Source organism: Bombus huntii, chromosome 7, assembly GCF_024542735.1.
Source record: "Bombus huntii isolate Logan2020A chromosome 7, iyBomHunt1.1, whole genome shotgun sequence".
Lineage (NCBI taxonomy): Eukaryota > Metazoa > Arthropoda > Insecta > Hymenoptera > Apidae > Bombus > Bombus huntii.
In genome coordinates this window covers 1,161,394-1,186,223 of record NC_066244.1, presented here as the reverse complement: position 1 = coordinate 1,186,223, position 24,830 = coordinate 1,161,394, and the positions used below count along the sequence as shown (strand labels likewise).

Sequence of the window (24,830 nt, the reverse complement as noted above, 5' to 3'; positions counted from 1 at the left end):
ATTTGATATCAGCAGAATTTTTCTTTTGAAGTTTCATAAAAGAAGCTTATCGTGATAATATGGGAAAGTCGTATAATATTGGAATGGATACCTATCAACAAATTACTTGGAGATATTGGAGAGGGTAATATTGGAGAGGGTGCAACTATCTTTTAGCTTATTATTATATTAATTATTTAATTATTTAATTATTTATATTATATTAAACTAGCTTTGAGCTTATTATTTTGAATACAAAAGATAAGGAACATTTCTGGACATTAAACGAAGGTAAATTTCGACTGGCAATAAATGGCCTGGTGTCCTACATCATCATATTATAGGTCAATGAATTTGTCATGGCATGAACTACGCACTTATCTGAATAAAAACATGCAAGTAGTTGCATTAAAAAAAAAGATCACCTTGAAATCTGGAAGGCACATCTACCTAAATAAGGTTTGTGCTCGTCACAAGACATCTCCCTCGAAATAAAGTACATTTTACTTCGATACATATTTTTGCATAACGTATAGTTTAGAGTTCAGGAAACAGTTGCGTGTATTACTTTGAATGAGTCATCTTGTATTTATCTTACTTTGAAGCAGTGTAAATATTAGACTTTATAAATATAGCTTTCAGATCTTTATTTCGCGTAATAATTATAAACTAAATTAAGTTGACTTTTGTATAATGCTTGCCATTGTACATCCTAAAATCAATTCTTTCTATGTAAAGTATATTTTTAGATTTACTTTTCTAATTTCATATCGTCAATGAATATTTTTTTAACACACTGTATGAATATAATATAAAAATTGGGTCAAATTCGTTTTTTTTCGGAACAATAGAAAATATGAATCTACTCATATTCAACAATTGTGTATAAATCATATACCATACGAGACATGTAAGGAATACCTGAAAATATATTTCATCAATGTATGATTAACAACACGTGTGACTTTATCAAGCTGCCACAGCTTTTCTGAAAGCTCTGGCTTTTGCTTCTGTGTTTCAAGTATCGATGATGATCACTGAATCCGGTTCAGGCGTGACGGGCTGATAAAGGGCTGATCGCCGATAAAGATCTAGACTAATTGCGAACCTCTGCAGTAGACACTTTTTATAAATATGTTATATGTGTTAAATTGTTTGGAATGTCCATAGCACTGTCATGAGTTGAATACGGATTTTTACGTATTTGTGAAACATTTAAAAGTGTAAAAATGCACGTAATATGCAAAAATATATGTATAAACCATCCAAGCGTCATACCATAAAATGATCAAATACAAATACGAAATATACTGTTTGTATCTGTGCGGATACAAATTACGCTCAATGTATTAATGGTAGAAGTTAATAAAATTATATCTACAGCAAGCTTGTCATTAACTTAAGATCCAATCGTTATAATTTCTGATGTTATACAATTAGAAATGGAAATATATGTTTCCTACGACGGAAAGTACGAGTTGAAGCTTATATTGAAAAACGCAATTTTAAAGCGCTTGGCCAGGCTGCTGATTTGGAATCATCTCGATATCAATTTAACAATTGTAGAAAAATCACTGAACATTGATCAAATGAAATTGGTGAACAACAAATTCTTTGCAACAACAATAGTTAACAATGAATAAATTGAAGAAATTTTGCAAACAGGACCGATCTGTGAATTGCCCCTAGAAGATGCAAACGGTTTCACTCTGATAGCTCAATCCAATCCTAAGTAATCGATGGGCATACATAAAAATTCGACTTGCAAAAAAAAATAGTTCACGAAAAACAAACGCAAAAAAGTTTTGGAATTGGACCAGTGGGGGAACATGCGCTACGAGAAGCAAAAAGAATCATCTTGATTGGTTAAGCCGTTTCGGAAAAACGCAAAAATATTAGTTTTAAAAAAAATTGTTTAAGACGATCAAATCGAAAAAAATTTTTTAACGGGACTAACCGGATAACATGTTCTACAACGTGCAAAAAAATCACCTCGGATTGGTTAAAACATTTCGGGGTAGTTGATGAACATACATAAAAAGGAAAAAGAAGACAACATATATATACATATTTTCTTATATATATGTAGGGGGTTGAATGATGAGATTACTAGTAGGTAAAATCGTCAATGTATTTAAAATTGTCCGTACAATGTCGTAGTCGCGAAACGGTGTGTGTAACGTCGTTTGGTCGCAGTTTATAATAATCCGTTTGCGATCGCGTCCGTTCATTTATAGTAGTCAGGGGGAAGTCGGAAGATTCAAATTTGTCTTTGTTTTACGGTTACATGTAGCGGCGACGTTGTTTTGCTCGGAGTGTGTTTATTCTTACATTATACGTAACCTAACGAACTTTATACTCCGAAGCAAAACAACAACATGATTTGAATCGAATTCTAACTCTTGTGCCGCTACATCACTCCCCTACCAGTGATAACGTTTTTATTGCATTTCCCAAGAAAGTCCCCGTGTGTGATAATTTATGATGTCTGACCTGCCTGTAGCCGATTGGAAAAACGGACTCTTCGGCCAGACCGCGTAACGTACCTATTACTAGTGTTTCCTTCATTGCTTTCGTTATTCCTATTTACGTCGCTTTCGTTGCGAGCGTTCGTCTGTTCTACTGGAATAAGCATGTCACGGGTTTCGGCGGTTTTCGCTTCGAGATCCTCTGATACTACAAAGGCTGGCTTTAGCCGGTCGACGGAAACCGTTATATCGCGATTGTTGACACTAATAGTATACGTTTTCTCGCCTCTTCGCGTTACTCTAAACGGCCCATCGTAAGGCAGCTGTAAAGAGCCTCTAATTGCGTCGTGTCGTAAGAATACATAGGGGGAAGACTTCAATTCGCGGAAAATGAATAATTTCTTTTCACCGTGTTGTGTAACGGGCTGAGACCGGACTTTCTCCATTTGTTCCTTGAGCAGGGTTGCGAATTCCGAGGTGTCCCGCTGCTTAGTTGGTAGAAAGAACTCTGCCGGCAAACGTATGCCGGTGCCGTATATCATCTCGGCTGCCATTGCGTTTAGGTCCTCCTTTATCGCGGTTCTAATGCCTAATAGCACGATTGGCAGAATTTCGACCCAGTTGCTCGTGTCGTGGCACTTGATCGCCGCTTTAAGCTGTCTATGCAGGCATTCTACCATCCCATTAGACGCAGGATAATAGGCCGATGTGCGTAGGTGCGTGATATCGAGCAACCGGCACAACTCTTCGAACAGACGCGATTCGAATTGGCGTCCTTGGTCGGTTGTTATTTTTAAAGGGACGCCGAAACGAGAAATCCAAGTTGATAGGAGGGCCGCGGCAATGGTTGACGCTTCCATGTCGGCAATGGGAACGGCTTCTGGCCAGCGCGAAAAACGATCAATGCACGTTAGATAGTATCGAAAGCCCTGCGAATACTGCGTTACGATAATATCCACGTGTATATGCTCGAATCGGCCTGCTAAAGTTCCGAACGATCCAACTGGTGATGATACATGCCTGGTGACTTTATTACGCTGGCACGGTATGCATTGCCGCGTCCACGTACAGCAATCTTTGTTTACAGACGGCCAGACAAAACGCGTCGTCACCAGTTTTTGTGTGGCGCGTATTCCCGGATAAGAAAGTGCGTGTAACGACTGAAACACGTTGTGTCGTAACGATTTCGGTACGAACGGCCGCAAGGTCCCGATCGACGTGTCGCAGTATATTTCGGTGTCTTTTTCAGGGAATCGGATCTTCTCAAGCCGCAGCATGCGAGAATCGGAATTGAGGATTTGGCGTAGTTCATCGTCGTTATCTTGTGCTACTGCTAACGTTCGATGATCTACCGCGTTTTCGATTGTCTCGATACGGGATAGCGCGTCGGCTACATCATTTTCTACGCCTTTAACGTACCGGATATCTGTCCTGAACGGAGCTATGTAGTCAAGGTGGCAAAATTGTCGAGGCGAACATTTATCGAGTTTCTGGCAAAATGCGTAGACGAGGGGTTTATGGTCCGTGTATATTATGAATTTTCTGCCTTCGACTGCGTGTCGAAAGCGTTTAACGGCAGTGTAAATCGCAAGGAGTTCGCGGTCGTAGGCGCTATATTTTTGTTGCACGGGTGTTAAAGATTTCGTAGTAAACCCTAGCGGTTGCCACTTGTCGTTCGCGCGTTGTTGCAAAACGGCTCCTACTGCGTAGTCGGACGCGTCTACTGTGAGGCTGACGAGCGCACCGGGTATCGGGTACGCTAACAATGTGGCGTCCACGAAGGCGTGTTTTGATTCTTCAAAGCTGATTTCCGTGCGATTGGACCATTCGATGGACACGTTACCCTTTTCCGCGCCTTTTAGCAGCTCGTTAAGCGGTTGCAAAATTTTTGCGGCCCTCGGTATGAAACGTCGATAGAAGTTAATCATACCGAGGTACCTGCGTAATTGTTTAATGTCCGCGGGTTTCGGAATTCTGATAGTCGCTTCGACACGCTCGGCTGGCGGCTTTATTCCGTCGGCGTTCACGGTGTAGCCAAGAAACGTGAGTTCGCGTGCGCCGAATTCGCATTTCGCGAGGTTTATAACTACGCCGTAATCGCTAAGGCGGCTAAACAACGTTCGTAGATGCTCGCGGTGCTGGATTTCATTCTCCGATGCAATGAGGAAGTCATCTATGTACGCGTAGACGAAATCGAGACCACGGGTGACTTTGTCGACGAATCGCTGACATGTTTGCGCGGCGTTTCGAAACCCAAACATCATATTGGTTGCTTCGAAAAGTCCGAACGGTGTCGTTATTGCCGTTTTCTTTACATCTTCCGGCGCGATAGGAATTTGATGGTAAGCGCGAACGGGGTCAATTTTTGAAAATATGCGCTTACCATGTAAATGATGGGCAAAGTCCTCGATGTGTGGAGGCGTGTATCTGTCGGGTATCGTCCGAGCGTTTAACGCGCGGTAGTCGCCGCATGGTCGCAAATTTCCATCCTTTTTGGGCACGACGTGAAGAGGTGATGCCCACGGGCTTTTCGATGGACGCATCACGCCTTGTTCGATCATCAACTCAAATTCGGCTTTCACCTGCTTGAGCCGGTCCGGTGCGAGGCGTCGGGGTTTGTTGTAGACCGGCGGGCCAGGCGTAGTTTCGATGTGGTGTACTACGCCGTGTCGGGCCTTTTCCTTCCCGAAAGACGGAGGACGCGTGAGGGCCGGGAATTCCGCCAGTACACCAAATCGCCACAGATAGTTTTCAACGATGGCGTGTTGTCTATGGCGACGTACCCTTTCGATGATAACTGGGTTGTCGTGTCGATTAATCTTTTATTCCGTTGGTCCACGAGCAACCCGTAGTGGCTCAGGAAATCCATGCCTGGACGTCGGCCACTGTAAAATGCCACTTGAAGGCGCGTCGAAGGGACAGGTTGAGGTGGATCGCGACTGTACCATATGTCGCAATTCGTGTCCCGTTAGTCGCGAACAATTCGTACTCGCTTTTCTTCGCAAGTCCCTCCATTTTGCTGCGCGGGTAGACACTGATGTCTGCGCCGGTGTCCACCAAGTACGAGATGCGCGTGTTTTTGTCGAGAACGAAAATGCGGCGGGAGATCAAGCCGTCGTCGTTTGCCGCGTTTACGGATGGCCGGTCCCGTTTTCCCGATTTCCATGTACACGGTGAGGTGCATTCTCGCGCATTCGCCATACGTCGCATGATAAAAGCATAAGCCGCCTTGCCGTGGCGGGCTTCGGGATCGCGAGCTGCGGCGGTATTTCGCGCAGGAGCATGGTCGCTGGCGGTCCCCGATGGTCAACGCGTTTATTTGCGCCTGCATCTGCATCATCTGTTCCCTCAGCGCGTTGATGACGGCAGCCGTGGCATCGTTTACTCCGCCGCCGTATGTCGTTGGATTACCTACTGCTGTGGTTCGGTCTGTGCTGACCGCAACAACCTGTCCTAGTTCCGGGCGTATTTCATGGTTGCTGTCGGCGATCGTGGTCAGAGTTTCGGGTCTCTTATCCTGGACGGAGGCTAGGACGCGCTGTACGTGCACCGGGAGTCGGCCTTCCCAAAGAGTCCGGATGGGTTCGTCTGATGTTGCAGGGGTGGCGAGGCTTTACAGGTCCCGGTAAAATTGAGAAGGCGTCCTGTCGCCTAGTTGTTCGCTTTCTATTATTTTACGTAGGCGTCGGGCGTCTGACTCGCCCAGCCTCTTAATGAGTTCCTTTTTGAGGAACTCGTACTGCCCGCTCTTCAGTGGATTGGCTAAGATGTCGCGGATGAGTCGCACATACGGTTTATCGATGTTCGCGATGGCGGCATTATATTTGGCCTCCTCACTTGTAATCCGGGCGTGTTTGAACTGTGCCTCTAACACATTAAACCACAGCTCTACATCATCCGCCCAGAACGGTGGTATGCGGAGCTGAGCGTTTACCGCGTCCACGTTACCGAGCTCGTTTTTGTCGGTACTCGTCATCTCGAAAGCTCTAATACTCGCGGAGTTCGAAATCTTATCGGCACTCTCCCGGTTATCTCTATCACTTTGATCACATCGGGGTCACCACTGTAGGAGAAGTGTAGTAATTGATGGTTGCTGCCAGGTGAAAAGGGAATGCGCGTTTCGTCCAGGGACTACCGGTGGACTCGTCAGTAAGGCTATACCCGGTAGTCCCTGCCTTAGACGTAGAGGGAGTCTCGCTAGGTGCGGTATTTGTATCATGCGCCCGTATATTCGACCGCTAGCGAGACAGACTAGTTGTCGTCGTAGTGGCACACTGGTGTTGGCGGTTGGTACCCGGATCGCCCGGGAGGTATTACGACCGCGTTGATGCCTCGACCTGTCGGCGTCCTGTTGGTACCGATCCGCGACATATACATGTCGAACCTAGATACCTTCCTTCTTTTCCAAAGTCGGTATAAAAATGATTCCGATAGGAACAGAATTTTAGACGTGTTTCTTCTTGTAGATGCAGGTGCAGAGATCATATGAAGGTAACATACGTTTTCTTACAATCGTATTTTTTAACATACTAATCTATCTTGTGCCGAAAGAATTGATTTTAAGACCTAATACAATTAAGAGAATTTAAAATATAAACATAGTTCGATATTGCCCTGACACAAATATTCGTAAAATATACAGTTTTCCTTAGATCGTTATTTTTATGATTATTAAACATATTATTTGCAACAAATAAAAGTTTTGTCAGTTATAAAAGTTACAAACGTTCTCTATATGTTAGAATAGTATATCTTATTCAATAAATAGGTAGAATAAGATTTAAGGCTTTAGATGTTATTTTTGTGTCTTTATATAAACGATGAGGGTTAAATTAACATTTTTTGTGAAGTATACTTACGCTGCACTAAGAAGAAATATGTGATTTCATGGACCTCATCTACTTGGTCTATTACGCATTTAAAGTATCCACTGTCTTTTAACGTGATATTTGTCAATGTGAGACCAATTCTCGGATTGAAATTTATTTGCTCCTGGGGCTGCACAGTGAATTCGATTTTAATACAACAATTATAAATGATACAATGAATTCTTATATTTTTATATTATTAATATTCGAATTTATCAATCCGATATTTCTGTCCGACCCATTTACATATCTGAATATCTCCTAATTACGTATCTCTGTTAAAATTTTTATTCATGATTAAGTTTTATTTTAATTTTATTCATTTATTTATTTTATAATTTAAAGCGTAATTTTGGAACTATATTCCAGTTAAGTTTTAATTTTTAACTAACACTATAATATGTATTATAAAAATAAACCACTTTGAAAATTTTCACTATATTTGTTGCACTTGGTTTTCATACCATATAAATATTTCAAGTGTGGAAAATCCGTTGATAACTTTCTAATTTATAAAGTAAATTATTTAATCAAGATTGTATGTATTAAATGCCTTCATAATAAGCATAAAAGTAACAAAAATAGGAGTCAAAAGTTCAAACATAGTACTCAAATTGACGATAAAACGAAATCTCCTCTTCTTCCGATTTTGATCCATGGACTGGCTAAAATGATGACATTATACGAATAATCGCTCTGGATCTAAACTAATAACGGTAATATTAAAAATCATCAAATTTTTCGGATCCACAGTGCAGTTATCATATGCCCATGCCTATCCATCGTATCTTATACGATGTACACAATATTCGTTAAAGTGGCTTACACTATATTTCTCGTGATAGTATAACCAAATGTTATTTTCGTTATTATTTTTTCCAGACATATCTTTTTTAGTTTTTCTTTTTCGTTCGTCGATTTTTGGTTTTTTAATGGTTAATGCCAAAAGATTAAACGGCAGTTTATGGACCAGCGGAATACAGTATACAATGTTTTACATGGCGACAATGATCGGTTCTTTTAAATAGTAATAGAGAAACTGGGATGAACGGTTTTACTTATCTACATAGTTTTTATAGGTTTGTTTATGTTCCCAATTATTATTAGAAAAAATATGTATTTATCACACATAAAAGTAGACCTCCCCAATACTTTTTGCTGTATTTGACTCCATATAAATATTTTAAGTACTATATAAGTATAGTTGAATGTATTGTATTCTAGTAAATCTGATTAACAGGAGATTTAAATGTTCTTTGTAGAATAATACGATTAACTTTTTTGCAAAAGACAAATGACAGTGTTCGCTCCGGTATATTTGTCTAATATTTTTACTATTACTAGTTGAATAACAGATATTAATATTAAGCGCATATAAATAAACTTACCGCCTCGTTTAAGAAGACTTGGACTGTGAAATTGGGTGACGTTGGTCTGCATGGTATTACGGCAGACCCACCGACTGCTGCATGTAGTGAAGCAAAGGTATTCGCTTCTACGAACACATTTGTAGTCGCTAGAACAGTCAATACTAAATTAACATATTATAATCATATAAATTGCAAATTTATCCCGATTTAGTTAAAATCCGTTAAAATTATCTCGAACCGTGTAATCATTTCATCGTCGCGTCGTTCAAATATTGTAAAAATAGTAAACATACAGTTGTTTACAAATATATTTTAACATTTATAGAAATCTGTTTTGGATATATTATGTACGTTATACAAAACATTTTGGAATTTCATCAACAGTCAATAAGACAATAAGATATTAGTAATTATTATTGGTATAGACATATATATATCATATATTTTAAATATATATACATGTATTGGGAAGAATATTGGGATTTTATTAACATTTCTTATTCAACTATTACGATTATATTGATAAAGTTTCAAACGGATCTTCAAAGGATAAATTAAACGTTTATGGACCCTTAGAATCATATATCATAGAGTTTTATACGTGTTTTCTACATGTATATGAATCGTAAAAGACGCTACAAATTTTCCGAACAACCCACTATTTGTTTATGATGATAGTTTAGGTAAAAAACATTTAAAAATCCACTTACACTGAACGTAAACATATACCATGCTTTTAGATGTTTTAAAGTTAGGATGTGAGGTAACTTGTAAAACATTTCCAGGGCAACCATATAACCCTGTATCTCCATGAACAGTTTCACGTCGCTGGAACATGTACATATAAATTCCGTGCTTGATGTGTTCTTGTGCATGCACTGGCGAAGTGACGATCTATTATTAGATTAAACATAATTAGTGATTATGGTAATACTATTTCTGACAATAAAGAATTAACGTAAGAAATAACGTAATAAACACAGAATCTATAGAAAATCTCAATACAATTTTAACATTATCATAAAAATAGAATTTAATAAACTGAAGATAAGAACATACAATCTTGTTATAAGTATGTATATACAGGGCGGTTGGTAACTGGTGGTACAAGCGGAAAGGGGGTGATTCTACGTGAAAAAAGAAGACGAAAATATAGAATAATAATTTTTCGGTCTTTGTTTTCGAGAAAATCGACTTTGAATTTTCGCTCGGTACGCGTGCGGTAAGTTATAACGGATCTCACTGTAGATCGTTGTCTCGATGGAAAAATTAAAAAAAAAAAAAAGAAAATTAAAAAAAAAATTTTATTCTATATTTTCGACTCCTTTTTTCGCGTAGAATCACACCCTTTCCGCTTGTACCACCAATTACCAAGCATCTTGTATATAATGAAGTCAATATATAATTAAAATTCAATATATACATAAAATTGTAATGTATTAAATATACGTAGGTACATAGATTCTGTTAAAAATTGTTACAATTTTATTATATTATGAAAATGAAATTTTATAAATTCACCATTAGACGGTAAAATTAGTAAGATTCAATATGTATTGTATATAGGATTCTAATTCATGAAATATAGTATAATATGAAATTATACGATAAATTCAGTTTATTATAAATATAGATAAATAAATAACTTTATTTTGTTGCTCTTCAGCCATGAAAAGGAAGTTAGCATGTGCTTGTGCCTACAAAAACAATATAAATATACATCAATACAATGATTCTAAATTAACTAAAAATATTAAAGTTTTTACAGCTTATTAAAATTTTACAGGTGTATAATGTTATGATATAAATATAAAACACATAGGGAAAAGCTAAATATCGTAGTAGGTTAAATATTGTGAAGCAAATACGAAAGAAATAATCGGACATGGCTAAAGAGCGTGTGATGTGAACAGTGTGTAAGAACATGTATAAAAGCGAATTTTAATGGAAGTGGGAGTAGAGGCAAAAAATAGAGGTAGATAAAAAGGAACAAGTGTAGTTCACAAAAAATAAAAGATAACTAGGCGAAGGTAGGAAAGCTAACTTTTCTGAGAGAACGAATCTTGGTAATGACGTATTGATTAGGAAATGAATTGGGACAGTCTCCAAAAAAGATAGAAGTTAGGAAATCAAACCGTGGGTATCTTACAAATATCGATAAAGCAACAGAAACAGGCAAGGAAAGATGTTACAGAGACAGGCATGTTAGATGAATTTTTAAATAAAATCGGAAAAAATCCAAGTGAAGTATAAGAGAAGAAAAAAGTACTACCTGAAAAAAGGACAAAAAGGAGAGACGGAAATAACGAAGAAAAATGTGGAAAATACAGAAGATAAGAATAAGAATAAGAATAAAAAGAGCACCAGGGAAAGAAATTAAAAAAACAGAGAGATTGTAGAAATATTAACGTCCATAGCAGGTTTGATCAACGAAATTTAAGGTTTGAGAGGAAGAATGAGGTAAAAAAATTGTTCAATGGAACAAGAATTGAAAGACTTGAAACAGACGACGAGAAAGAAAGGAAATGAAAAGATCGTTGGAAAATGAGAAAAAAGAGATGTTAGATATAATTAAACAATTCGAGAACAAGAGATTAAAATCGAGAAAAAAGAGGGTCACAATAATAACAAAATCATTGGATAGAAGCTAGATGATTTAGAGAGAAGGATAAGAAGGAAGATAGAAGAAGATGAGAAGGCGAGCTAAATGCTAAAGTAGAAAGAATAAAAAGAATGATAGAATTATGAAACAGGAGAAACAAAAAAAATAACATGGTAGTTGAAAAATCTAAGATATCGGATAGAATCTTTTATATTGTATATATTTTTTCGTGTTATGTATATTCAATGCATTTTTTCACCTGCAAATTTTCCATAAATGTATAGAAGTTCGCGGTCTAATTATAACATTTCACATCTCAGACAGTTCAATATCTTTCGATAGTTTAAAGCTATTGCGTTTACTCGGAAGTTTGTTCCTAGAGGTGGTACTATTACATCAATTATTTTTTATAAACTTACCGCATTTCTTGAGTCTTGAGGATAAATGAAAGAAATCCTTTCGTGGCCGGTGCACTTAATCTCTAAAGGGTCGCTTTCATTTATAAGAAGATCGTCAGCTTCCATTATCGTAGTTATGTCATCCTCTGCTGATCTTGCTAATAAAAAAAAATAAAAAATCTTGTACGTTACATCCTAAATTTATCGAAAAAGCAAATAAGTAATATAACTCCGTTTATATAAACTCTATATAAACGAAGCTTTACTTACATAGTCTTTGATTAACTGAACTCTATCTGAGTTTTTGTTATCTAAACTACTATCGAACGTTACTGCAATTTCATAAACATATTATTTACATTTATTATTTATAAATTTGTTATTTATAATATTTATTATTTATTTACATTTATTTTAATTCATCTACAATATTTAGCCAAATGATTTTTTTCCCATACATCTATTATTTCCATTTTTCTTTATCATTTCAATGTATTAAAATTAGTTCAATCTTATATTGTATATATGCCATTTATCATTCTATTCTTCATAAAGCATTTAATTAATTTCATGTTAATATATCGTATCAATTGTCCAAATACATTTCCCAATATTATATCTTTGTTAGAAACTTAATGAACCATAAAGTTGAATTAATTACACGATTCGTAACTACACGTGCTCAAATTCATATTCAAAGTCTTTAAGATACGCAACAGTTACGCATTATGATGGGATCATGTCACCAATCGAAATTTATATAAAAATGAACTCCTATTATATATATATATATAATATATAAATTATATATATATATATATATATATATATATATATAATAGGATATAATATATCATATAGGATATAATAGATAATATATATAGGATATAATATATATATTCAGATAATATATATATAAATAGTTCATATATATATATATATATATATATATATATATATTATCTGAACTATATATATAGATAATATATAATATATATATATATAATATATAATATATATATATATATATTATCTGAACGAAAAACCATAGATAGTGAAAAGAATTAAGTGGACTTTTAATCATATGCACGACCTGGTTACCTATAGGAACCTGTTTGTTCCCGACAAAGTTTTCCTGTACATACATAGATTTCACAACAAGAGTCGAACACTTTTCGGATTTTCCGAAAAATATTTGTCTAAAATAATACTATCCAAGTGAATTCCTTGTTAATTATAATTATTCGGAACAGGAACATCATTACTAATTTCAATAACTTAGACATAGGTTATCAAAGCGAACAAGGTTATCAAGATTCCAAGGTATCCACAAGAGGCTTTAGTTAAATTTAGGTTACGATTAATCTTGATTCAACAGTAAGTGTCCACATTTTTATATAGCTAAATCTAAACTTAACTCATTCACTAGAGAGATAATTATTTTTAATATTGTATAAATGAAAAAGAAAAATCAATGGGTTATAAGCTAACAAGGGCCAGAGTAGTAGATATCCGTTCTAGTGGCAACATTAGCGTGAAATAATTTTCGATGAATCAGTTATTACATACATAGAATGTTGCACTCTATTCTGATCTTCAGTTGGTCAAAAATATAACAAATACATCTGCCGGCGTTGAAAAATTGCTTACATTTACGCAACAAAAATTTATAAAATAAATTGTTGAGTGATACACATAGTATTAAATATAAATTGCTTTATAATTTATAAAATAAAACCGAGCGGCGATTATATGTATAGGATAAAGTTGTTTAAAATGTTGATATTAACAATATATTTCAATGTCATTGCATTCGATGAAGTCACTCCTATTCCGAATAATTACCAATATTTTCTGTGCTAATAATAAATGTTCAAATACTTTCGTAAGTCACATTCGGATAGGAAGATGAGTAACAAATATTTTAAAACGAAGCCGGTTTTTCTTAGCCACAATATCCTGCGGATAATCGGTTCCATTTCATTCTTGCTGGTATCCTTTTACTACATAAAAACAGTAAAAACGCACATGTACCACGCGAGTTCGGTTCTGCGCATATATGTACAACCGTCTCTTGGGAGGAAGTCCTTTCTTTCCTCTTCTGATAATGCAGCCACATTATCAACCAACAGACTCGTTCCATCAGAAAAGCGAATAAATAAATCGCAAGTGAACGCTAACGAGAAAAATGCTTTTGGAAAAGTTATTCTTCAATAGACAGATATTATTAGACAAAATACATTCTTTGCCATCAATGATATTCTTTACAATATCTGTATAATTTTTGTTTATCACCAGAAGAAGAAATATGCGTGTATAATCTTTACATTATATCGTGATAGCATAGGTGAATCAATGTTAGTAATGAAATATTAAAAGACGTCTTTGATGTTCAAGTGTAATAATTTTCAAGTGCACTTTTTATCTTATGATTTGTAGAATATACAGAGTATATCTAATGTACAAATACATATACATATCACTTATTTTATGTTATATAGAGTGATACAAATAACTGAAATGCCGTCTTTTACAAACGCAGTAGTGCATTTGAAAAGCGCAAATTTTTAAGCAGAGATGCATATTTACTTCTGTGTATATCAATTACTTGAAAGATTCTACGTAAAAAGCTATTGGGGTAATAATACTTAGGTATTCAGAAACCCATAAAAAACTGCATACTTAAGATTTTAGGTCTATAACTTTTTAACTTATGAAGCAAATTGTGTAATCAAAATTGTATGTATTAAATGACTCCATAATAAACATGAAATAGCAAAAGTAAGATTCCACAGTTCAAACATGTTCAAGTTTGATAGCTTGCTCGAATCTTTCTCGCCTTATAGGGTAAAAGGGCTTATGTCGTCAAATTTAATGTATGTACGCAAAAGTACCTATATATGTACAAAATTAAAATAAAATCCTTGTAGGTAGTCGTTTTAAGACACAAGTGTTTCAATATTTTTTTCGCAGAATACTTAATATTTAGAGAAATCTAATATAAAGTAGATATCGAATATAAATTATAGATTTTTATCTTAAAAGATGCCACTGCACTTTTAGGTGTATCATTATACTTATGAAAAAAGTGAGACATATCGTAGAAAAGTAGACCTTCGTATGTCATTGATAGCTTTCTTCTAATAATTTTTCAAATAAATTAGACGTATAATTATTGCGAAGTTATATGTATAGCCAAGTAAAATGACACATTATTTAAATAATCGTTTGCAACCATTCTGTTTAATAATAATCAATTATTAGAATATTTCATTGAAACAAACTTAATTGACACAACTTTTACCTTAAAAGTTTTTACACTGATAATAACCAGTGATAATAGAATCTCAAACTAATAATTTATTAAATAAACAGCAAATTTAAAAGAGAAATGTGTATTGTTTTTGTCAAATTAAGTCGATTTAAATAATTCTTAGTAATTAGTTGATAGCAGCTTTAAGGTAACGCTGGAAATAATGTAAAACATGAATTTTGTGTACACACAAGTCGTGGGATTTGTTGTACATTGAGAAGTCTTGATAAGAACTGTTCAACCTACTAATGATAAAGAACGGAGAAAAACGAATGGCCTCTCGCAGATTAAATAGCATAAGATATATAGTGCCTTTCTGTTGTTTGGACACACAGATTACCATCAATTGAATAAACAAAAAATCCGAATAATTATCAGCACGTCAGATCAACTTCTATCCATATAATTGTTGAAATAAAAATTTTTATTCTATTTATTATTTTCTTTATTATTTTATCTTAAATAATATTTAATATTTGCTGATATTGACAATATTATCGATTATATTAGGTCCCTTAAGAACATATTATATAGTTGTTTTAAAAGTGGCATAAGTCAAAATTAAAATTGATAGAAATATTAATATTTGTAAAAAATGTTGAAAAACAGTAAAAATGATATCGTTTTATCTAATTCGAACAAAAATGTGCTATATCCCACAAAAGCGTTTTATTACTAGTGATGTGTTCAATTTTAATAACCAATATTCATATATAGATACTAATAAATCGAAATCCAATACACAAGATTCGCTTGATAGATATATAATAGCTTGAAAAGGGATTGGCACACATTTTCCTGTCATTTAATAGTACTTGTACATGATTACAAAAATTTGATAATATGAAAATAAAATGTAGAAACTGCTAAAGAGACGTTTGATCGGAAAATAAGGTGTTGTATTATACTTGCCAAGTATATATTTACAAAATTTCCACACACTGATTTTCAACATCGCAAATATTAAAGCTAAAGCTAAGTAAAGTTCTATAGAATTACAAACGATAAATGGGATCAATTTTATTGAATGTCACTATTTAAGAAGGTAGTTCAGAAAAGCGATTTTAAGCGAATGGTGAATTTCTGATAAGGAACTCGTAGTTTCGAACTCATGTAACTGATCTCGTTGTAAACACGTCTTTGTTCATAAATTTAAATTGCATCGTTTTTTTCGGATTTCAGTTAGACAGAAAGAACTTCCATTTCAATTAATGTTATTTCAGTATTAGCATAAGTATAAGCTGTTAATATATTTTGGGATATGCCACTTTTCACGAATGAATTTAGATGGCCAATTTTTGTGATCGAGTAGCAACAAAATTGTTTTTTTCCGGAATGAACCATCATCAAAATGTACAAAGTAAGCATATTCTGGATTCTAGATTGTGATGTCAATTGTATCACTTTTGTTAACTTATTCTTCGTATTTTAAATCGAGCTGCTTTATCTTATTAATTATTTGATAATGGCCTGTTTTGTGCCAAATATATCTAGGAATATCTTTAACATTTCTCATTAATTGTAAATATTTAATCAAAACAAATATTGAACGTTCCAATTACATTATACGAAAATGCCACTGAAAGATGTTTACTGAAACATTTCCAATAATCAAATGATAATCTCAGAAAGCTTTCGTTTCGTAAATTATATCATTGATTTATTGCCTATTGTAACGTGCAAAGCATTACGAGTTTGATGATTCGTTAAGAAACAGATAATGTTCAAATGCTTCTCGTATGTAATTTGCATGATTGCTACGCATTAACTACACGTTTCTGTTCACAGTTCTCCTGTTTCAAGTACGAGAGAGTCCAATCGAAACTAGTATATCTGCGAATCAGGAAAAAACATTCCAAAGTATTGTATGATTCATGCGATAGTGGTTTCAAACGTTTTTTTTAGATTGGTCTGTCTTTATGTATATAAAGTTCTGTATATAAGTTGTACTACTGTCTATAAGTTCTAAAGTTATGTATATGATGTTCTACTGTATAGTAGAACTTGGTTTATATTAATTCGTTAAGTATTTTACATTTAACTATGTGAACGAAATTTTATTTACAATTAATGCCTGAATAACTGAACGCTGACTGAATCTCTATTATCTGAACTACCGAGTACCACTCATACCAATTACATGAACGAATGGAATGTATTTGTGTCTATTTATATGTATCGAAATGATTTTTCTCGATTTTTTTATTACTCGAATTAATTTTTGTTCATTTATTTATTTATATTTATGTCACGTGGTATTAATTAATTAGACGATTATTGTGTTCACAAATTCATTTCCAAAATCATAAGGTTCGAAACATTATTATATGTATATTTATGAGCAAATGTTTGGTGGAATCCATTTATATGAATGTAAACTCTATTAGCTGTCCGAAAAATCACAGATACTGTAAGAAGGAAAAATTGAATGAACTTGTACTACATCCATACAGTACACGAATGACCTGATTATACGAATCAGCTTATCCCCAACAGATTGGTATAAATGGTATTTTACATTATTGCATAAACAGGTCTATAAAAATATTCGCGGCTTTAAATATCCTTTATGAATATATTATGTTGTGTCGAACATTTTGAAGTTTCATTAACGTTATGAGTATGAAACTCGACTATCTTTGTTATATTGGTAAAGTTAAAAACAGAACTGAAAAAACATATATATATCTACATATACATATATGTTTTTTCAGTATATATGTTCAGTATGTATAGATATATATGTTTTTTTCAGTTCTGTTTTAAACTTTGCTAATATAACAAAGATAGTCGAATGTCGAATTTATATATATATTATATTATATTATATATATTATATAAATTATATATATAAATGATCTATATATATATATATATATCATTTATATATATAATTTATCATCATCATCATCATATATATATATATATATATATATATATATATATATATATATAAAATAAATACATAAATACATAAATATATATATAAGATTAAAGTTTTATTTTTTCAATTCTCTTACGACTGTTTCCTAATTATAAATCTCAATATGAAGAAAGGCAAAATACGAGGAAAGAGTATCTTGGATAAAATTTAACCAACTAACTTAACAAAACTTGAGCACTTACAACAGTTTCATTAAAATTTGTATTACATTCAAAAAAGGAAACAATCAACATTTAAGCCTAAAAGGTGATACTGGAATATAAGCAATTTGCACAATATCATAGAATCTAAATGTCACAAATATCCGCGATCTAGTTCTTATTAATTGTACAGTGTCCTATTAATGATAGTATCCCAGTGATAATGGTACAATTGACAGGGAGGCGATTTTATGTGGAAAGGTAAGTCGAAAATATAAAATAAAATTTTTTCATAGAACGCTTCGTATTTGAAGAAATGAAATTAGAAAAGTTATCAAGTACGCATGGCAAAGCCAATTCTTAACTAAGCATGTTCAAATACTATTTTCTTGGAAATGAGACCTTAAGCAGAAAAATGTTATTTTTCGCTTATTCTTTTTCGTAGAATGACCTTCTGTTGATTGTTTACTTATATCTAGCCGGTATTTAGTTAGATAAGTTCAGATATAACAAAGAAATTTCTAAATTTGATTTTATCGAAAACAAAGCGTCGCGCTGTATGAAAAAATGTTATTCTATATTTTCACTGAATTTTTTCACGTAGAATTACGTTTTTACCGATTGTACCATGATTACTGGAACACCTTGTGTAGTAATGTAGTAAATTATTGTGTAGTGGGGCCCACAGGTATGCGATTGAAGTTACGACGACATGTGGCACGTAACAGTAACCTGTTTTCACAAGCGTGACTCAATGGTGACCACGTGATTGTGACACCTCACTGAACAACGAATCGATCGCCAGGGGAATATAGACGACAAGCAAAACGGCATTTACCTCGATGCAGCACGAGGACAACGAGTAACACGACTGATCTTGAAACTTGTACCATTTTCATCTTCTCTATTTATTATCACGCTGTGCACCTTCTTATTTATTTACTCTATACTCTCTCTTTCTCTTTCTCCTGTCATTTCATATTTTTGTAAAGAAACACTTATATAGTAAGGCAACCTCATTCACATGGAACCACTCGTTGAAACGAATACACGATACTACACGACTAAAGCATTCCACGCGCGCTTTCTCACTGAAGAATCGAGCGAACAAACGGGTTACGCACGTCCACGATTCCATGAACAAAGCCCCACCCCGACCGATTCCTCGTTCTCTGAGTTATCGGTGACGACATCATCCAGGAGACGACGTTCTTCTCCTTCATTTGCTCCAATGATCAAAGTTAATCGCGTGAATCGAAGCTCCGAAGTCGCCAATAACGATTTCTACTACGATTGAGTATTATCAAAACAAGCTTTCATTTAAATAATTTTTCAAATTGAAATGTTGACTTTATTTGTTATTTGCTTTGTTCCTTTATCTTAAATAACGTTATTTCGATAATAATATACTTAGAAAATAAATTATTTAATTGAATAAATATATTTAGTGTTTTATTTGATATATCTATCATCAATCACAAAAGTTTACATGCGCTCCTCAAATAAATTATAATAAAAACGTTAGCTTTACAAACTTTTTTGACAGATTAAGATATAACGTTGTTAAAATATAACGTAATTTATTTACTTTCAGTTTTATTAAGTAAAAGATATAAATTACAATATTATAACAATTACATACATCTGTTATATCTGCATGAAGTTATAAAACTAGTAGGCTTAATATTATATTATAATTTTATGCTTAACCCTCCTCCCCTTACGTAAACATCAACAATATCCTGAAATTTCCTTGGCATTAGAAATATTGAAGATTTCGTAATTTCTACCGTAATTTTATCTCAAGAATTTTATGAAGTAAATATTCTAATTTTTGTTAAAAAAGATTAGTAATAATGTGTATAGTAATAAAACCGTTGCCACGTAAGCATAAATAATTTTGTAACAAAGTGCCTTTCTAATTTCTTTGGTAAATCAGGTACACATAATTTGATAGGTATATGTAGAGTAACGTGGGCTTTCATGATTAAACATAAATATCAGTTATTTAATTTCACCAAAAATATATAAAGGTGTTTATCTATGGTACACAGAATTTTTATTCGAAAACTTTGATGTGTAAGTCTACGTACATACATTCTTTTTATTTAATATTTACTAATGTTCGCGCTGCTTGATACAATGAAATATTTTTAGTGTCTAGTTGTTTTTAAAGTGTCTAAAGTGAATATTTTTCGTCAATAGATATGTAGTGACTACAAAAAATATTGACAAAAGATATAAGGATATATGTGAATACTGTTTGCTGCTCTACTCTATTCCTTATGCGTTAAAAACAATTACATACAATAGAATACCGCTTAGCGCGGTGTTCGTGTAATGAGATTGCAAAATTGCCTTAAAAAAGGCCTTATATATATTTACACGATGGCAAATTCTAGAGGTGCAGAGGCATATTATTGCCTTAAACATATAAGATAATAATTGATTTATTGTTCTTGCTTTCTGTACCTGTTTTCAAAATTGACTCATTCTTCACATGCAAATATATGGGTTTTTGAACTTGGCACAAAGATCATACATACGTATTAACCTTTTTACGAGAAGGAACATTTCACCTATTATGTGAGGTTATTTGTATGCAGAATTAGCAATGTTGCTTCAAAAAAGAATTTATTTTACTTCTTGCGCTGTAGATCCCATATAACATTAAGAATTCGCATAAAGCAGAACGTGTCTGCCATGTTACAGGGAGTTCCACCGTACTTGTTGGATAGAGGATTCTATCTTCTATAACATTATTAGTTAAATCGGTCTATAGTAATCAGAAAAAAGTTTTCATCGTCGATAATGGTTACTGATAAACAAATAAATTTCCATTTATTCATATTGATTAATATGAATAGCGGATATGGTAAGTAAGCTGGTAATAATGGTTATGATAACTAAAACCATCTCCGTTATTGATAATGAATACCGGTAACTAAAAGTTGTTATTATATGATGTTTATATTATGTATAATAGTTATTTCTAACTAGAACACCTAAAAATTAATATTCTTTAACCATTTAATTTTTTGAAAAATCTCTTAAAAATGTAATGATGCATCCTACTGTTTTCCGTTTAAACAAAAATTAATTTTTTCTCAATAGCTTTTTATTAATTGTCATTTTTTAATGTTGGTAATAATAAATAAAGATGTTATTCCGTTTTCAAATTTGAACCTGTAAAGATAATTATACAAATAATTCTACATAGTATGTTTTTTATCTTTTTAAATGTATCGTTTTTCATCTTTAGTTAGAATGATCTATCTATCGTGTGCTAAGGAGTACTATTGTATATTTTATACATTTTTACACATTATGTGAATTCTGCCCATTTTATACTTTTAAATTTCCCATAAATGTTTAAAAGCCCACTAATTATACGAATACAAAACACAGACACTATAACTGTTTTAAGTTTAAAGGATGTTTTAAGTAAAGTAGACTTAGTATCACTAAAATAGCATTCCTATTTCTGATTTCATCAAATTGAGAATGTTAGAAAATGATTTCATATTTTCCCTGGGTATTAAAAATATCAAATATGCATCCACTTTGTATAAAATTATTTAACATTGCGATTATTTCTGGTCGTCTATCTATCAGTGGCAATAGCATAATCTATTAAACTCATATTGTAATGTATTTAGGGGTCAACGTAATTGCCACTTATGAATTAGTGCAACCTGTGTTAAGTGTTCAAACATTTTATTGTATGAAGCTTCATTTATGAATATATTGATATTGAAAATTTATCCACTATATTTATCTACATTATATATTTTCTTTCAAACATTTCAAAGAAGAAAATATAGATTGGAAAAAGTCTTGGGAAAAGTTTACAGGAGAGTAATATACAGGACATAATTATGTTGACAGAAATAATTTTTAACAATTGAAGGTTTTGTAACAATAAGAAAGCAATTTCAATATTTAAACTGTATTTATTGCAAGAAAAGATATAGGCTTCATATTGGATGTAGAAAAATTCATTACTGTGAATATTAGTTGATCGCAAACCTATATTCTAGATTTTAAACTTTCACGATAATCAGATAACGTACATTCCGTGATTCTTCTGATTGCGATAGTGTCTTTAATATACATAGAGAGGAAATGAGAGTACTCACGCCCGTAGGTTTAGCTGTTCCACAGTATAGGTGCTACACCATGCGGCCAAGTGCTGAAAGTATTCCACGCTAGCATATACAAGAACCTATTTAGTTCCATCACAAACGAGGTATATTCGCCGTGGCTCCACGCTACAAGATCCTTTCATTGTACTGTTCGACGGAAAATTTTTTTTACGTTTTTATACTATTACTTTATATTATATCATCTATATTTTATATTTTATAGTATATTATTTATATTATATATTATTCTGTAATTTATTTATTTATTTTATATTATTTTATACTCTATACATTTTTATTCTATCTATTTATTTTCACGACCGTAATCAAACATGATTTCTGCGTTTCTCATGTATGCCGATGTTCGTTTGCATTGGGTCTGCTCGTCAGTATCGACATTGTATATGAATATCATTCGTTGGCGACTACTTGTTGACCAGGCTACATAGTCAACTCGATTTTATCATTATCAATCCTATCGATTGCCATACCGATTAAAGCCTCGTCTCAAATCGTAATATCGAATTTCCACGATTACTTGAATTTTTTGAACAATACTCTTCTCATAGTTTTTCCGAGCGCGTTTCTTATAGCACAGTCCCCTTAAATAATTTTACTAAAGAACTGGATCATTCCCTCTTATATCTTCATCCACGTTTTCATAACCTGTGTGCGTATATCATATCACGATTTAACAACAAGCTGTGATCAGTCTGAGTAATACCGATCGACCGTCACAATCAAATTATTTCGCCAATCCATACGTCTCACCCATGTGCAGACAACTAAATCATTCTTTAATGAATCAGAAATTTACAAAGTTGTAGTACTTGTAATTAGATCGACGATCCAATCAGTTCACCAACCACTTCATCTTGCGGATGTGTTCGTTCTTGCGTTTAGGTTCTGTTCTTCCATCAGATCCCGAATTCGATAACGATCGTTTTCTGCTCTTTTTCGAACTTTCTGAATCGTGAATTACGACTCATTGAGGTGAAATATCAATTTCACATACTGTATGTGATTTTTCTGTAGAAAAATCTACCCGCGAACGGGACAATCGCGGTGTGTGTATGAAATTTGTGTAAACATTTTTTATATGTGCTATTATTTCTTAATTATTTATGGAGGCAAAGGATTAGAGGAAACATTAATTCTCTTTACTCGAAAATTCCATGAGGCGGTTTTCCATACGTTGTTATGGATTTTAATGAGTAGGCAGGTATAATGTTTAATCTACAATTTTTCTTACAGAACATCGTGCAGGATGATTTACGTCTTCAAATGTCATAATTTTCTTCTCTACCTATGCGAAGTAAGCTGCTGCCCAAGTATCGTTCGATTTGAGGATACTTGTGCATCTCGCTGCTTAGGCTCACCTACTTTCGTTCGTGTAAGGAAGTTTGCTCGCGCACAGGAATATGTCGCCTCATTTTTAATTGTCAATAACTAGAAAAAAGCAGAAAAAGCAATTTTTTAATTATCGATTTCCATCTTATTTGAGCTTCAAAAATCATTCCTTAAATTTTTTTACGCATGTAGCCGAATAACCTGTATATTACATGTTGCCTTGTAATATACAACTGGTTTATGTCTTGTAATAAGCAACTTACCAATCTCGAGCGTGTTACTTATTTTCAGGCAAAACTGTAATTAATTGTTGAAAGTATCAAAACAAAAAAGATACTATAGCATTCTAAGTAATCTTGAATTGGTCATAAATAAGAAGGAAAGAGTGAACCACTTCTTACAATTCCTAAAAGACATAAACCAACTAATCTAGCAAAATCAACACATATACTGTAATTGATATCTACTATACACAATATGTCCATTATATCGTACGCCTTTTTGTTTATTCAATACCAGATTAATCTAATATACAAATTATACAAGCTTATCGTCTCAATCCGTGCGTCTTATAATATTAAATTGCGGGTTGTGTTCATATATCCTCTTATAGATATAAACTAATTTGTTATTTCAAAGTTAACGAATTCTTACTGATCACTGCACAAAAATATATATGAAATACATATATACATATACATATATTTATTACATTAATTTATATATAATTATATAATATATATGGTATAATACATTATATTAATATGTATATGTATATATATATATATATATATATATATATATATATATATATATTTGTACATAGTAACTTATATGTGTAAATATACTTAAATTAACTTACAATAATTTAACTTAAAATTTAAAAAATTTTTTAAATCTGATTTAAAATTAAGTGAGTATGCTGTCTAGACGGTTCCGTATTGCAACTGATTATATCTGTCATTTGTCACTCGTCCTCACCATGAACATAACACTTCGAAAAATCTGTAAATCGTAAAAATCTTGTGCGTATATGGAAGGTGAAACCTAACTAGTAACTAATACCCTCAGAGATGGATGCGGCCATAAATAAATAAAATAAAATTTAAAAATATTTAGTAATAGATATCGAACAATATTCTTACAGTTATTCTGGTATATACTGTTTGTGTTTCAATAAATTACAATCACTTTGTCTAATTTTCAGTTGCTGACAAGTACCGTTCAGTGCAATATTTTAAAAGACAATTATT

General features: G+C 33.1%; 1 protein-coding gene across 5 annotated transcripts in view; it reads right to left on the bottom strand.

Moving 5' to 3' along the window:
* Positions 1-24,280, bottom strand: part of LOC126867238 (vascular endothelial growth factor receptor 1) — a 63,289-nt gene extending 39,009 nt beyond the window's left edge. For 2 of the 5 annotated variants that reach the window (XM_050621482.1, XM_050621478.1), the window contains exons 1-5: positions 18,921-19,366; positions 11,707-11,843; positions 9,396-9,579; positions 8,704-8,831; positions 7,307-7,445 (exon numbers count right to left, since the gene is read on the bottom strand). In XM_050621482.1, the coding sequence (XP_050477439.1) occupies positions 7,307-7,445; positions 8,704-8,831; positions 9,396-9,579; positions 11,707-11,843; positions 18,921-18,981 (649 nt within the window). In that variant the 5' untranslated portion in view covers positions 18,982-19,366. Of the gene's footprint in view, positions 1-7,306; positions 7,446-8,703; positions 8,832-9,395; positions 9,580-11,706; positions 11,844-18,920; positions 19,367-22,221 lie in introns of those variants that run through there. The other 3 variants (XM_050621481.1, XM_050621480.1, XM_050621479.1) reach the window with 3 other exon arrangements.
* Positions 24,281-24,830: the final 550 nt, after the last annotated feature.